The sequence below is a fragment of the Carex rostrata genome, chromosome 12 (genome assembly GCF_964058835.1).
Source record: "Carex rostrata chromosome 12, lpCarRost1.2, whole genome shotgun sequence".
NCBI classification, from domain to species: Eukaryota; Viridiplantae; Streptophyta; class Magnoliopsida; order Poales; family Cyperaceae; genus Carex; species Carex rostrata.
Window position 1 is genome coordinate 5,731,279 of NC_135929.1, and position 16,176 is coordinate 5,747,454.

General features: G+C 32.9%; 1 protein-coding gene across 1 annotated transcript; it reads right to left on the reverse strand.

The window, feature by feature from the left end:
- Positions 1-9,014: 9,014 nt before the first annotated feature.
- Positions 9,015-14,468, reverse strand: LOC144562764 (DEAD-box ATP-dependent RNA helicase 26-like). Its single transcript, XM_078312022.1, has 10 exons — positions 13,928-14,468; positions 13,585-13,691; positions 13,195-13,250; positions 12,799-13,023; positions 12,045-12,251; positions 11,749-11,835; positions 11,481-11,576; positions 10,379-10,594; positions 9,917-10,099; positions 9,015-9,264 (listed from the first exon to the last, which is right to left on the reverse strand). The coding sequence occupies exons 1-10, from the start codon at positions 14,290-14,292 to the stop codon at positions 9,037-9,039; spliced, it is 1,770 nt and encodes a 589-aa protein (XP_078168148.1). The 5' UTR covers positions 14,293-14,468; the 3' UTR covers positions 9,015-9,036.
- Between the last annotated feature and the right edge of the window lie 1,708 nt (positions 14,469-16,176).

Below are 16,176 nucleotides of genomic sequence, written 5' to 3' on the forward strand. Positions count from 1 at the left end.
AACCGTGGGAAAAACAAAACAAGCAGTCAGCAAAGGGCAACTGTGGAAATAAAAAAAACTCCGACGTAGCGTAGAAAATGACATTAATACCCTCGTAAGCGCCACCTTATGTTTTAGAGCGTTACCAAAAAAATTTAAAAAAGAAACGTGCACTACATAATCGAACTATCGAAGCAAAGATAAAAGAAAAACGGAACCACGAATAAGTAACACAGTATCTCGAAATAGCATCTACTGTCAAGGCGAATTTCATTTCGTCAAGACTTACGAGAGATCAGAGAGCGAGGTTGATTGCGAACAGGGAAAACAAATTTCAAAAAATTAAAATTAATATATAGTTTGGTGCGACATCGCGTTTGTTTACACTTTTAAATTTAATATCTTGGAAGAAAAGAGAAGCAAAATACCGCACTTACCTTGTTTAATAAATTAATTATAGAAGAGAGGAGATCGATCGATACTGCAACAAATGCGAATTACCCGACAACCAAACTTGCATGTGTTTGCGATCAATCATGCATGCATCTTGCATGTCGAGAAGTTAACGCAGTGGGGCCCACAGAAAATTCATAGAAACCTTGTTGGCATGGTTATGAGACCTCTCTCTCTCTCTCTATATCCCTGTTGAGTTCCTATATATGCGAAAGGAATCAGCTGGATATTATACAGGAGAGAGACTAGAGAGGCATGTATATAGTATGTATGAATACCGACGTGTCAGGTGGTAAAGAAAAGGACGAAAATGCCCATGGTATTGTTTGTAAGGGTAATTAATTAGGTAGGAAACTGACAAATGGGGTAGAGGTGCAGAGTTGATGAATTGGCGCTGGGTTAGAGAGAGAGGGGGGGGAGGGCAAGTGTGCGGATGCATGAGAGTTGGAGCATGAGAGAGCACCACCTCATACAATGATACAAGCTATACCTCAATTAATTAATTAGTTACCCTACACAGTCTACACCTATACATGAGCGGTTGACCTAGCTAGGCTTTTTACAAAACCTTACAAAATCTCCAAATCTGGGTGCTACTTGTACGCAACACAGCCTAAAAACTTGTTTGGATTTTTATGTACAAGTCTGGTGGGCTATTGTAACAGTCCACCCGAGTTTATTTATTTTGTCCTACTTTTAAGGTTTGGAAAGACTCCACCTTGTTTCGTGAATCCGTAAATTGCTCTGTGGAGTTGGGTTTTGTTCGAAGTTTTAGAATAAATTTTATTCAAATTCGAATTAAAATAGTTAAATATGTGTTAAGATTTGTACGATTAAATTTAAATTGTTCGTATAAATTTTAATACAAATTCGAATTTTAATACAAATTGAACGATTTAATTAAATCCGATTTTAAATAAAACCTTGTCCAAAATCTCTTGAACAAAAGTTAAGTCCCTAGCCTGTCAGAAAAATTTACTATCTTGGCCCCTTTCTGTAAATGAGCTGAATTTAAACGAATTACCTCCAACTCGTGTTGAGCTCATTTAGTTAGTTTTGAACAGCCCTAATTCTCTATGATAAATAAATTGATAGCTATAGTCTAATTTAACTTTTAACAATACTATTTTGTTGGAAAGAAAGCATTAACAATCAAATTAATTTAATAATTATAATGATTAATAAAATAATCATTGAAATGACATTTATAAGTATGTGTTTAACTTATGTATATATGTTATAATTTGTATAATACAAGAATCAGGTTGTCACTAATATTCAAGCATCAGTAAAATCAAACTATTAATTTTATAAAGGGATAATTGTTGTCGTATCCATCAAAAACTTTTATATATTTAATTTTTCCGTCAAAATTTAAAATACTATTTCTTCCCACTAAAAGAAAACAACCTTTTTCATTTCCCCTTTCTTTAATCTAATTTAAACTATTATTTGAGCTTATTATTAATCGTTTATTTTAAGATGAAAAGACTAATTTAATTATCCTTCTCTTCAAACAAACACATTCTTATTAACCAACTATGATAAATATTATTTTGCATTCTAATCAATCAAGAATTGAATGCTAATGCATGTGACTGTTTAGCTACTAAAATTTGTATTGATAGAAAAAATGGAGTTTGTATTGGTAGAAGTGACAAACTGACAATCGTCTTCTTAATTCGTTGTAAAGCAGCTGATACCAAATTGGTTACAAAAATTTATTCAGAATGTAAATGAATTTATCATTGTTTGGACAATAAGAATGTGTTTTTTTAATAAAAGAGTAAATTAGTCTTTTCATCTTAAATAAGAAAAGAATAACACTAAGCTCAAATAAAAATTTAAAATTAGATAAATGAAAGAAAAAATAAATAAATAAGTTGTTTGTTTTTAGTTGGGAAATAATCAATTTTCAAGTTTTGATGGAGAAATTTGATAATTCATAAAAAAAAATGATGAACACGAGAACAATTACTTCAATTTATAACTTAAAATTACAACATTAGAATTTTCGTGCTGGACTTTATGGAAAATTAGAAATGAAATCTGTTTTCAACAATTAACACCAAAATCTTTTAAGACTACTATTTTACTCATTCTCTCGTTGGTTTCTTATTGGCTAGGTAACACTTTGAAGAAGTTCAAATTCTCTACAGGTATATGGGTGCCGGGTAAGTTGGATGAAATTCCCTTACAGGCTTCGGCACCTGAAAAGGACACACAACTGGTCATATTCACTGGGTAAGGCTCAGCCGTGGATCCACAGGAAGAAGATGGCTATTAATCCTTGATTTACCGTGAGTTAGCTAGAGATTAAATAAAGTGGTCTTATATATTAATAGATATACATTTTGGCTCTGTCAGCCTTTTGAGTATACCTTTGAACTTTGGTAGCATGTTGATGTAGATGGTTATGTTAATTTGGTTTTGGAATAATTGTGACTCTTGTTTGTACTTGTTTCATGTTAATGAAACGGGCTTTTAGCCTTTTTTCAAAAAAAAAAACATTAGAATTTTTGATGGAAAATAAATAATTTAGAATGTTTGAATAAGTGTATAACAACATTTTTTTTTGAATTGCTTGATGAACGACTTATTAATGTTTAACTTAATATCTTAATTTTTTTTATCTAAATTATAGAAAATTAAATGTAGATTATATTAATTTGATTACAGATTTCATGGCTTGTCTCGGGACATAGTATAAAAAATTATTTTTTATTTTTTAAAATGGAATACAATTTTCAATCATTTTGAATTATAATATGAATATTTACTTCTTTTTTTCAAAGAAAATAGCAAAAACATCTACTAGGTAAACTCCGCTCATGATTTTTTCGTAATTATTAAATTTTTTCTTGTTAATATACTCTATCATTAATTATTATGTTATAGTTAAGTTTTTATGACTTAGTTCGCATTGGGAGGTACGCCTTTGTTATTATCTAGTTTGAGTTCATACTCTACGTTGCCATTTATATAAAAAAAATATTTGTACAACCAAAAGAGTTATTGGTAAAATAATTATAAGTATTAATTGTTAACATGAGATTAAGTCATGAACGGAGTTCAACAGATTAACTTAAAAAAAAAAAAAAGGTTTGATCGGTATTGAACAATAAATATGAAATATTTATGTTGATATATTTGATTAGTTATGAATTTATATATAAAAAAAAATTGGAGTCCAATATATACGGATGATGAGGTTGAAAAATTATTTTGGTACGTTAACGTTTCAACAAACTTTTGTTTCATCAAAATTTAAAAATAAAATAAAGAGTAATGATTTCATCCCCCTCATTCTAGTTCCCCTGACCATTAACTACTTATGGTAATTATTTCTTCCATTCTAGTTAGTCTTTCTAATTGTTTTGACCCCTCTTTCTCTCCCGATCAACAAAAAAAAAAATCGCACTCTTCACGGCCTTCACAGCCTCTTCTCTTTCTCGGCGTGGTGCACCGTTGAGATCCGGCGAGGAGAGAGTGGTGCATATGAATATTTTATTAGTTAGATATGAATATTTCATTTGTTAGATATGCATACTTCATGTTAGATGTGAATACTTTTTGGAAGAGGTGGGGTGAGAGAGATGAATCTGACATTTGAATGTTGAATTGTATAAATTATTTCGAACATGTGTGAATACTTCATTTGTTAGATATGAATACTTGGTTTGTTAGATATGCATTTATGTTATTAGATATGAATATTTCTTAGAAGAGGTGTTCAAGAAAGAAGGGTCTGACTTTGAATTGTATAAATTATTTCAAACATGTATGAATACTTCATTAGTTAGATATGAATATTTCTTAGAAGAGGTGTTCAAGAAGAAGAGTCTAACTTTGAATTTTGAATTGTATAAATTATTTCAAACATGTATGAATACTTCATAATCGTCAGTATGAATACTTCATTTGTTTAGATATGAATACTTCTTTAGTTAGATATGAATAATATATAGATTCGCTGTAGTGGTCCCCAATCTTGGCAAATGTCATTTTCAAACGGTTGCGGTCCCCAATCCAGGCTGTCACAAGACGTCAATGCCCCCCTGGTCGTTACTGGTCCCCTCCAACTTGTGTTTACATATGACGAATGGTTCTGATAATAAGTATGAATACTATACATTTGTAGGTATGAATACTATACGTTTTGACTATTAACTCAGAGTATAAATACCCCCATATCAGATGTTGGAGTCAGTTAGTGGCCCCCTGTTGAAAGTTATTTGTCTTTTAGTGCGGAGGACATTTAGGAGACTGATATGGGGGTACTGTTAGTCGATCCCTAAAATAAAATCTAAAATAGTAATTTGCAATTTTTATTGGTTAACGAGTCATTTAACCACTAATTGAAGCATTACAAGAATTCAAGAATTCAGTATTTTTTTTTTCCTGGAGTGAAGTTCCGGAATTAACTATATTTGAATCCGAATCTCTCAGACTCCGTTTCAATGGAGGTATGTGGAGAGAGGAGAAGTTATATTCACTGTGCGGAGGAGAGCTTCACCTCAAAGTGTCCAGTCAGAGCAAATTCACCTGCTTCAGAAGAGGAAAAACGAAGAAAGAGAGGAAGAGAACAATTAATATTCGGAGGGGAGACGAGGTAAGCACCATATACGTCGACGAAATTCTTCACCTCTAAATTGAAGTGTAACTTCACTGTTCAAAGGAGAGCCTCACCCACGGAATCCTTCCTTTACTTTCCATTAATAAGCTTTCATCCCGTTTTGTAGAGCACGGTCTCGCCTCAGAGCCGTCATGTATTATTTGTATTAAAGCACTGTTTGAATTTAGCTTTGACAGGTCAATTGAAATTCAGATCAATTCAGCTCAAGTTTATAATACACAAGATCCTTTAAATTTATGTTAATAGATAACGATTGATCCTTTAAATAAACTCACCATTTAATTAAGTTTAATTTCGGATTGTTTAATCAGAATTTGTACTAACCTATGATGCACGGCCGTACCAACTTCTTAATTCTTCTTCTTGTTTTTTTTTTCCTTTTTGTGAGGAAGAGCGTACCAAATTTGTTTGTTTTCTCGTTGGAATCTTTCCTGAGTGCGTATCCTCTGAGATATCTCAACTTTTGCGTGACCGACGTGTCCGGTGCCTATTCGGTGATAGCGCAGGGGGGCCTGTATTATTTATGCTTTGAGATTCGTGCATAATTTTTTTAAACGGTTTAAATTTTCCGTAATGTCACGCAAAGTTTGAGATATCTCAAGAGGATACGAATTCATCTTTCCTTTCCTCGTCATTCTTCAATATTTCTCCTGCTTTCTCCGAATTTATGCTGTGGGATTTCTATGGCGGGAACTCCTAAGTGCTGTGTGACACAGTGTGTACCAAGCCAGTAACAGAAAATAATGGATTAAATGTAAAATTCTTTTACTGTTGCGCACAAAATATGTTACAGTAGATCCAAAGCACACACTGCAGAGCGGGCCCCAGTCTTATAATGTTATCATTATTTTTCGAGATAGGTGAATTTTTCTTAAGAAAATATATTAATTTATGAATTTTCAAAATATTATTTTTTACTTCAAACATCAACTGCTGATAACTTATTGATTTTCCATTTATGAAAAATTATGCTCGCATGTTTTTACTAAAAGAAATTGTTGACCTGATAACAGAAAAAAAAATGCATTTTGTTGATGCTGAAACAGAAACTATTTTTTTTTTTGTTTCTTATTTCTCTTAATTTGAAAAAAAAAGTATATGAGATATTTGAACTTTTGCAATTAAAAAATATTATTATTTATTATTATATAAATTTTAGTAATAATTAGGGTAAATTTTCCCAGAGGTCACTAAACTTTGCACTTTGTCATTAATTGGTCACTCAACTTTGATTTGTCACAATCAAGTCACTCAACTTTCTATTTGTCCCAAATTGGTCACTCTAATTAATAGAATATTCTTATTCCGTTAGTATTTTGGACAAAATATGCTCATTCCGTTAGAATTTTGGACGGAATGAGCATATTCCGTTAACATCTTTGACGGAATGGGCATAATCTGTTAGAATTTTGGACGGAAGAGTTCTAGAGTGACTAATTTGGAACAAATGAAAAGTTAAGTGACTTGACTGGAACAAATCAAAATTGAGTGATCAATTTGTGACGAAGTACAAAATTTAGTAGCCTCCAGTGAAATTTACCCTAATAATCAAGACTTTGTAAGTTGGCAAAAAATATATCTTATATATTGAATAAATATTAAATAGAAGATAAAATGGAGGTAGCGGGGGTGTTCCGGCACCTTTATACAGTTTAACTGAGCCTTAAATCCAAATAGTACACTACTTTCTTACATTGTGGTGGTGGGATTAAATATGTGTGTGACAACAACCATTTTTTTTTTTTACTAAAAAGCTTTTCGTTCGGAGCTTCCACGGGACTCCGAAATAAATTATTTCGTCCTCAAAATAATTTCAACTATTAATAGCAACGAAAAAGCTACATATATTTTATATTTTCACAAACTGTAGATATGTATGTAGTAGAGTTAATTTCAACTATTAATATTATTACTCTTATCTTGATATGGATATAATAAACATCTCCAAATAATAGTTTTTATTTTTACAGATTTATTAATGCATATATAATTGCTAAAAGAAGTTTAATAAGAAGCACTTTCCATGCAGTTTATTTTTATTTTAGATTAGATGTGTTTACATTGTATACATTATACCTCTCTTATCAGTTCGCAGTCGCACTAGGGTTGAATCCGTATCCGGTATCCTCCCAAGTACCTGAAAAAAGAATCTTTTACAATTAGTGGATTTGAACCGTTCTTTTTAACTTGACACGAATCTCAAAGTCCAATAATATTGCCCCTGCGCTAGTCTAAATCTCAAAGCAACTGAGAGTAAATCTCAAACCGTAAAGTGAGAGAAATCTTTTATGGTACCTGGAGTGAGTAGCTTTCTATCTCCATATTGTAAATCTAGTGCAAAACTGATTTCCACCAATTCATCGAAAGGATTGCTAACGCTAACCAATCCTAAGTAAAAATTATGATAAAATTTAAAATGTCCTAATACAAAATTCATCTAACTGATTTCCACCAAAAACCATCCAAAATCGAGAATCTTAATACAAATATAATTTTATAAAAAATAATAATAATCAAGACTTTGCAATTTATAAAAGAAGTCCCTATTTTATTGAATGAAAAAAATGAAGATGATAGGCGTTAAGCTAATGTTGACAAAATGGAGATGGATGCTAAAAAAAATGAAAGTGAAAGCCGAAAATATTTGAAGGAAAACACTGAGAATTAAATCTCTGTCGAGGTGATAGGCGTTAAGCTAAAAAAAATAATCGGTAAAGTCGTAACGATATGTTTTTGGAAATTATTTATGACTTGCAATTAGGTTGTATTTTGTTAGGCACTAAATTTTTAGTGGTTTTATTTATTTATTTCATGTCCCGTCTTATTTTCATTCTCGAACTTGAGAATTATATGCTCGATTACACTAACTGTCCACATTTACTTTTGTTTATACTCAAAATTATAGCTTTGATTAAATTCTATCGATTATAAGTTAGTCAAAGTCGAATATTAGTAACTATAGTGATAATCTCAACCGTTCATTTAATTTAACGTTCCAAAAATTACAATGGACACTAAAATCAACTCAATCACTGTTTCCCTCCCAAACCTTGCAACCGAACAAATTGGAGACATCAGACATGAATAACCTTGCAATAGAACAAACGCATCAACGCATGAATAACCGATTTGCAACTCTTTCATGTTCCTTCGTCCCAGTTACTTTGCCTCACATTCTGTGTTTGCATTTAAAACCCCAGCATCTCATAATCCCCAAGAACCTTGCATATCGTTGCTATTATTCCCAAAATTTCATTGCATGCTTATTGTAGGTTCACCAACCCGAACACCTTCAATTCAGTGAATGGGTTAGGGTTTGGTAAAGCAAAAGAGGCTTTCATGCTTCAAATTCTGAATACCAAAGGGACATAGGTATGCAAGCATCAGTAAGTGTTAGTGTAGCGGCATTTTTACATGCTGATCTGAATTTGTTTGGAAAGCACCATATAATTAACTGTGTTTTCAGGTAGAGAGAATTCAGATAAAAAAAAAACAGCTCAGGCACAAACACTCATGACATCCAACCTCATCAATCTAGAGAAAGTGCGACTTGTATTTCAACTATACATTTATAGATACTCTACATTGCTGAATTTTACATTTATTAACCCGCTGACTGATACAAACTTTCCACTGCATCAGTTTCATTTAGACAAGCTCAGTTCACATACAAGTGATACAATCATACAAACAAGAATTTGGATCCTTAGATTAAGAAACCTAACTTTAGAAAACAAGTTCACATTGTTTCATAGTTCTTGGTCAGAATGAATGCATACATTACCTCAATCAATGTCTTGCAACTATTTATCGTAAAAAAAAATTCAAATTACCCTGCCCCCGCACACCCAATCGAGACCAGAAAAAGGACAGCCCATAAACTATGTTTTTTTCTCAGTCTTTCAAAACCCATTGATGAACATCAATTAAATAATATTTTAAAAAAAAAACAGTACAAAAAAAAGGGTCTAGATAGAGCGCAATCCAGGAACTCCCTTAAGGCCCATTTTACCAATAATTTTTTTCTGCAGGGCAGGAGGTTCAGCAAGGCCCATGCTCTCACTAAATTCTCTTGCTAGCTCCACAAGCCTCGGCTTGTTTTGGCCAACACCCTTGGCTGAGTTGTAGTAACCTAGCCAAGCTTGGTATGCCATCTCTTTAGTTTTCATTTCAGTACGTGCAAGTGTTTTCAAAACCTATACAGATGAGAATATAAAAATGTCAATTGTGAGCTATTTAGTATAATGTTTCTGGCTATACTCAACAGTACCCAAACTATTTTGCCCAAGTACAAGCAGCATCAAATTTTTAGGTTTACAAACACAAAATAGAGCAATGATTGAATGATCTCCTAAAAAGATGTCGAAGATTGAATAACTTTCTCCTAAAGATTACTCCCAGCTGATTCATCAAAATTTAGAACTTAGCATTCACACTTCCAAGAGGAAGAACCAGTACACACTAGGAAGATAGGTACATCTCAGTATTATATAGAATATTTTCCTATTAGAATGGAGTGGACTACATTGGGTGCAAGGCAGAACCAGAAAATTGAGATAAGGGAGGTTGGATAAATAACAGTTTTGTAAATCATTCTATGACGGGGGTAAAAAGTATATTTTTTGTACATATTAAAATTTCTAAAGGACAAAACTGAAAAATTCCAATTTATAGGGGGGGCTTAGCACCCCTTCCCCTCCACCTACTTCTTCCACCCCTGATTGGGTGGATTTGCAAATACTGACAAGAAAGTTGGACATTAGCTGCCAGTACAAGAATGTGGATTTATCATGAATCAGCAAACTATTGCATTTATTCTAAAAACAAACAAAAAGGAATTAAAATTACCTTCTCTTGGCAACCAGGGTCCGGTTGGCATGGCGCAGCCTCTGTTACAGGTAAATCCTTGATTGTATTAAGAAAACATTCTTCCCAAGGAGCTAACATAAGTATGCCTTGGCCTTCCTTCCCTTTTCGTCCTGTCCGGCCAAGTCTATGTATATACTGCTCTCTGTCAGAAGGCATCCCTATCTGAAAATTGGAAGGAAAAAAATGGACAAGAGAAATTAGATATAATCACAGTTCTTATGTTTAGTAATAGAACTTATGAACACAAACAATACCAATTTTGCTTGGTTTGACTCTATTTGGATTGTGTAAATGAGTAACTGCATAGACAAGTCTAATTTAATTTATATACCAATCTGCGCATATATGGGATGGACATATCGATAACTACGAAGTCTTAAAAGTTTTGACAAAAACATAAATTTAAATAAAATTTAACACAAAATTTGTCAAGTTACAGACCTGTACGACAAGTGTCACATCTGGATAGTCAACACCTCGAGCTGACACATCAGAGCTTACTAAAATAAGACCTTTTGACTCTCTGAATTCTTGTGAAACCCTAGTTCGGTAAGTCTGGGCCTTTCTCGAATGAATCTCTCGGACATTAAATTTCAAACCACCGAGTACCTCAGCAACCAGTTTTGTTACCATGGCAGTTGTACAAAATACAATCACCTACACATATATTCACATTAGTTAAATAGATATCCAACAAAAAAAGAGTTCCAACAGGGAATTAGAAGATCTTCTACCCAAATTACAGAACCACAAGCCAAGATTTAGCCCCCAAAACACAGGAACTGCATAAAACGTTTAACTCCTCTTTTAAGCATGACTCCATCTGATCTAAGCAGTGTTGCAAAAAAAGGCCATTTAGCCCGACTAATCGGCCGATTAGTCATTGACGGTGACCAAACCGTTACGAATCGTCTGTATTCCATTTATACGGCCAATTAATGGTCATTTTATTATTTTTTTTTCTGCATTTATTTGTTATATGTACTATACTTTGCCTTGTCTTATCTGAGTTTTTCTAAATGATAATTTCATAAAATTTTATTAATTAACAATGAAACTAAGTCAAAATAAGTTTATTTGATAAGTTTGATGAGTTAAATTAATCATTTTTAATAATTACAAGTACATGCACATAATTTTAATGAAAACACAAAATTATCTGCAAAATTCCGATTAGTCGGCCGCATACCGATTAATCGCTTAACGGTACCCCGTCCATCCGACAAGGGCATACCGTTATTTACAGCACTGGATCTAAACACTGCTCAACTGTTTATCAACAAAGGAGGCTAATTTGGACGTTTATAACAAAAATTTGGAGGGGAGAATTTTGGGTCAACTTTTTATTATTCTTGTTTTTGAAAAATTATACAAGGCTTTTTTAGGATTCCCAAGAGTGCACAATTAATTTTCTTAAATTTTGTAACAGTTTCTCCAGATTATGTAATTAGGGCTCAATGCTATTATCTCATCTATGGTCTGACAACATGAACAGAGGAGGGAAAGGTCAGATTCAGTAAAATTTTGAAAATAATGCACACACCTTGTAGTCTGCATCTTGTGAAATATGCTCTGTCAACAACTGATGTAGAATCGAAAACTGCTTCTCAAGAGGTGCAATCAAATATGTCTGTCTGACCTGAATCATCCATAAAATATAAAAATGTTGTTTCTCTAGTACTGGAAATTTTCATATACACCTAAAAGCCTCTACATATATTTATCACCCTGCTAAAGGAAAATATGTACTAACATGTTACATGTAGGTGCTTTAAAACAGTAACCATGAAAAGAAATGTGAAGTTCTTTACCTGTGCATGTGTTTCCTCAGACCCCTCCTCTACTGTGCTGATAAACTCATGATCCTTTCTCAGTGCAACGTGACATATTTGTCGAACCTAAACAATACAAATATATTATTCCAATGTACATAAATACATACAATTTTTGGTGAAAACTAGCCCCATAAACTTCAATTAAACATCATCTATGAAAATAAGTCTTACTTTGGATGTAATTTTGCAATCTTCTCTATTGAGATCACATTTAATCACAATTCTAGAAAAAATATGATTAAATAAATGAAAAGAACGGTATTGCATGGTACCCCTTGTGAAACTGTGGCAGAAAATAGGAGTGTCTGTCTCTCTTTTGGTAAAGCAGTAATGATTCTCTCTATATCCTTTCGAAAACCCATGTCTAACAATCGATCGGCTTCGTCTAATACAAGCACCTTCACACCATTCAGCCGAGGCCTAAATCCTGTTGTATTCTCTATGTGGTCTTTTAGCCTTCCTGGAGTGGCTATTAGTATCTGTACAAATAATTTGCAAAGTATGAGAGTAGAACAAAGGAATCTTTTTGAAGGAAATGAAACAGAGAATTTGAATTTCTGATGGTAGGCTAGAGCCTAAGACTGCTTAATTCTGCAAACACTGTCCTATAGTAATGTACCATTCTTGTACCATAGTTACAAGCTTGGCTATAGTGTGATTTCAGTACAATCTCCTATCAGAAAGCATCCATACCAGTTCGAAAAACATATATTTCCATCTTCTTTCTTCACATCCACAAAGGTAATTTAGTGTTAATGCCCAACAGGATTGCCATGGAGGCAAAATTAAATGCCTCCTGTTTTTAACTCAAGCTCAGCTGAGGCTTAATTATACAAATGAAGCATGATTGAACAAAACAGATGGTTAATTGAGGCTTAGTTCTATATCAGTTAATATTTTGAGGATAAGTGATTTTAGCACTACATGTCAGTGAGTATTGACACTGATAAGCATCACAATCAATAAAGCCCTGGGATCACATGTTTTTAATAAGCATAAAGGGGGGCCAGAAGTTGAGAAATTGACCTGACAAGGATTAGATTGCATATTTCTCTGCTCTGATGACAGCCGTGTACCACCTATTACGACTTGAGCTCCAACAGAAGGGTAATACTTCAGTAATTTCTTGGCCTCAGATGCCACTTGATTAGCAAGCTCTCTAGTTGGGCACATTACTAGCACATTGATTGGAGGAACTCTTCCGCCGAGATTAGAACGGGGTAGCTTGCATAGAACCTCAATTGCAGGAAGCTGGAAGAAAAGAGTTTGGATAACAACTTTTTTGGTCCAGTAATTAGCAAGAAATTTGATTTTAGCTACACCTTTATTTGAATATCATGAACTCAGGTTATATTAATTTGTTGATTAGTAAGAAATAGCCACCTCAAAAAGTTGAGGGGAGAGAGAAGAAAGAAAATGTACCAGAAAAGCCACAGTTTTACCAGTACCTGTCTTTGCCTTAGCAAGAACATCCTTCCCTGAAAAAAAAAGAGGAATTAGCAAAGAAGAATACAAAATAAAATCAAGGATAAATATGCAATTTAAGTTTTAACAATGGGAACAGTGTTGAATTAACAAAATTTCAATTCATTATATAATTAACACCTTCAAGTATGTAACAGTACTAAAAGGAACTGTGTTTTAAAAGTAGCTCAGAAATTCTTGATGATACATGAATCAAACAAGATGAGTTTAACAAAGTCAACTATAAATGACATGTTTCCAAGAGCCAACCAATTTCATAAAAAAATATAACAAACCAAAAGGCCAGTGAAGCATCAAATCAGATACTAGTATGGTACCAAACCATACCTTTAAGGATCAAAGGAAGAGTTGCCTCTTGCACTTTAGTCATTTTTTCATAACCAGCATCCTTTATGGCTTTTAATGATGAAGGAGAGATGGGGCACTCATCAAACCTGACATATAAAGAAAATAAATATTCAGAAAATTGATACATAAATAATAAAATGAAATTTTGTTGGAAGCACTCCAGATCTATCTCTAGTTGAAAATTTCTAGCTAAGCTGATATGGAGCATAATAGTACTGATGTTGGATTAACAAGTATGAGAACTACAAACCCTATGCAATATAACCAACATATCTACAAAAACAACAAGCAATGAAGTGATCTTTAAATAGGTAAGAGGTACCTAGTATCGCTTAGGTAAGACTCCTCCTCTTCCAAGACCATTTTTTCGACTCCATCCAAAATTTTCTCATCAGTCTGTTTTTCTTTCTTTTCAACCCATACTGATTTGCTCTCCTTCTTATTTCCACGAACTCCCGTGTTTTCCTCGCCATATCCGACCGCCTTGGCAAAATTGAAGTCTTTACCACCCCTCTTCCTCTTTGGTTTTGCACTTCGGTCTGACATTGGGGTGTCTCTCTCCTCTACGACGAGTTCGTTTTTTGTAGAGACGCGTGGTGAGGCGACGAGCTTTTTCTTCTTAAATTGGGTAGAGGGAGGGGAGACTTTAAGGTTAGAAGGAAACGCTTTGGGAAGAACGCCGCTCATGGCAAAGAATTTTTAGGGTTTAACAAGGGGTTTTAGATAATGCACAACAGCTGGAGGAGAAAGATGAGGTCTGGTAGTTGAGAACTTGAGATAAGGTTACATTTATATGCGAAATTGCGAATGAATCTGCGACTCGAGATATTTAGGTCTGCATGGTGTACGCAGTACGCTGGCATGAATTCACAACCTCTGAGATACCTCATATTTTGCGTGACTTTTTGGAAATTTCCAACCGTTCAAAGTTTTGCACGAATCTCAAAGCTCAAATAATACTGGCCCTGTTCTATCCCCGAATAGTCATAGGACACGTCGGTCACGCAAAATATGAGATATCTCAGAGGATACGCACTTGCCAGCGTTCGTATTCGGTAATATTTTTTTGCGTTGGAGTATAATTGAAGAATATTATTTTTTTGCGTTCGTATTCGGTTCACTTGCTCTCTCTTTTTTTTCTTTTTTTTTTAAACCAAATTACACTTTATACTTTTAAAGTATTTAAAATTTAAATATTTGATTCAAACCATTACATCAAATTTTATATTTTTTTTTAAATTTTTTACTATTTATTAAGATGAGTACAAAAATTCAATGTCTAAATTTTTGTTAAAAACAACGATTTTGTACAATACATAATAAATAGTAAAAAAAATTCAAAAAAAAAATGTAAAATTTGATGTCCAAGCACATTTTAATATATCTATTATGTTAAACGGTTTGGATCGACTGTTTGGACTTTGAAAATATAGAGTGTTATCCGGTATCACAAAAAAAAAGTGTAAGTAGATCTCTCCTCATATAAATAGCATATTAAAATATTAATATATTTTCACATGAGTATTTTTTTGTATTTGATTTGGTGTAGATTTTTCAAAACCAAGAAGATTGGATTGACCGAACTCTTAGAGCATCTACGTCTCAGCAACTCAAATGAGTTTCTAAATAACAGTTAACCACTTTTTAGAAATTAAAGTATGTAAAGTTTCTAACTCTTACATCCCTAAAACTTATTTTAGAGTTTATATTAAACCACGTCAGTAACAAATTAAAAACGAGAAACAATTTGAGCCAATCATTTGGCCAACATAGAGTTTATAAACAGTTTCTTAATAAGAAACTTTCCTGCATAGTTTCTAAATAATAAACTCTTCCACATCTCTCAAACTGGATCAGAAATTGCCACATCAAATCATAAAATCTAATAGTTTCAGATATGTAAATTCTCTTATATAGTTCAAATCCATACTTTCTATATAATGTATGTGATATCAACAATTTATATTTTGGTTTGGATATTGGCAAAATATTTTTAAGGAATTAAACAATGTATGTAATGTCAACAACTTATATATAATTTATATTTATTTTTATGATAATTAAATATATTTTTGTACGTTTTTAGTTTTGAGATTAAACTTTAATCTTTCTTATTTTAGTTAATCAAACGAATCAAAATTTATATGGATTACTTTTGTTCGGTTGTTATTCGGTTAACAAGTTTAATTTGTTTAAATTCAGTTATATTTTTAAGAATCGAATAAAGTTTTAATTTAATTATTTTAATTCAATTTTAACCCAACCGATCCGATAAACAGGAGACATCTCCTGTGATCAAGTCGTCTCTCAGTCAACTCTATACTCTTTTCCGTAGATGGTGAAATGTTTCTACATATTTCTCATATTATTTTCGACGAAGAATGAAGGAGATAGGATCAAGTACCAAACAAATGGGCAAAGGAATGCCTTCGACTCCAAAAGTCGTTGCAGCAAATAGAGAAAACAGTTTCAGCTAATAAACAACATAACAAAAAAATGATATATACTTTTAAAAAGAAAGCTCATAGGAATGTCATCATAGAATGGGCTTTGTATTTGTATGAGAATATG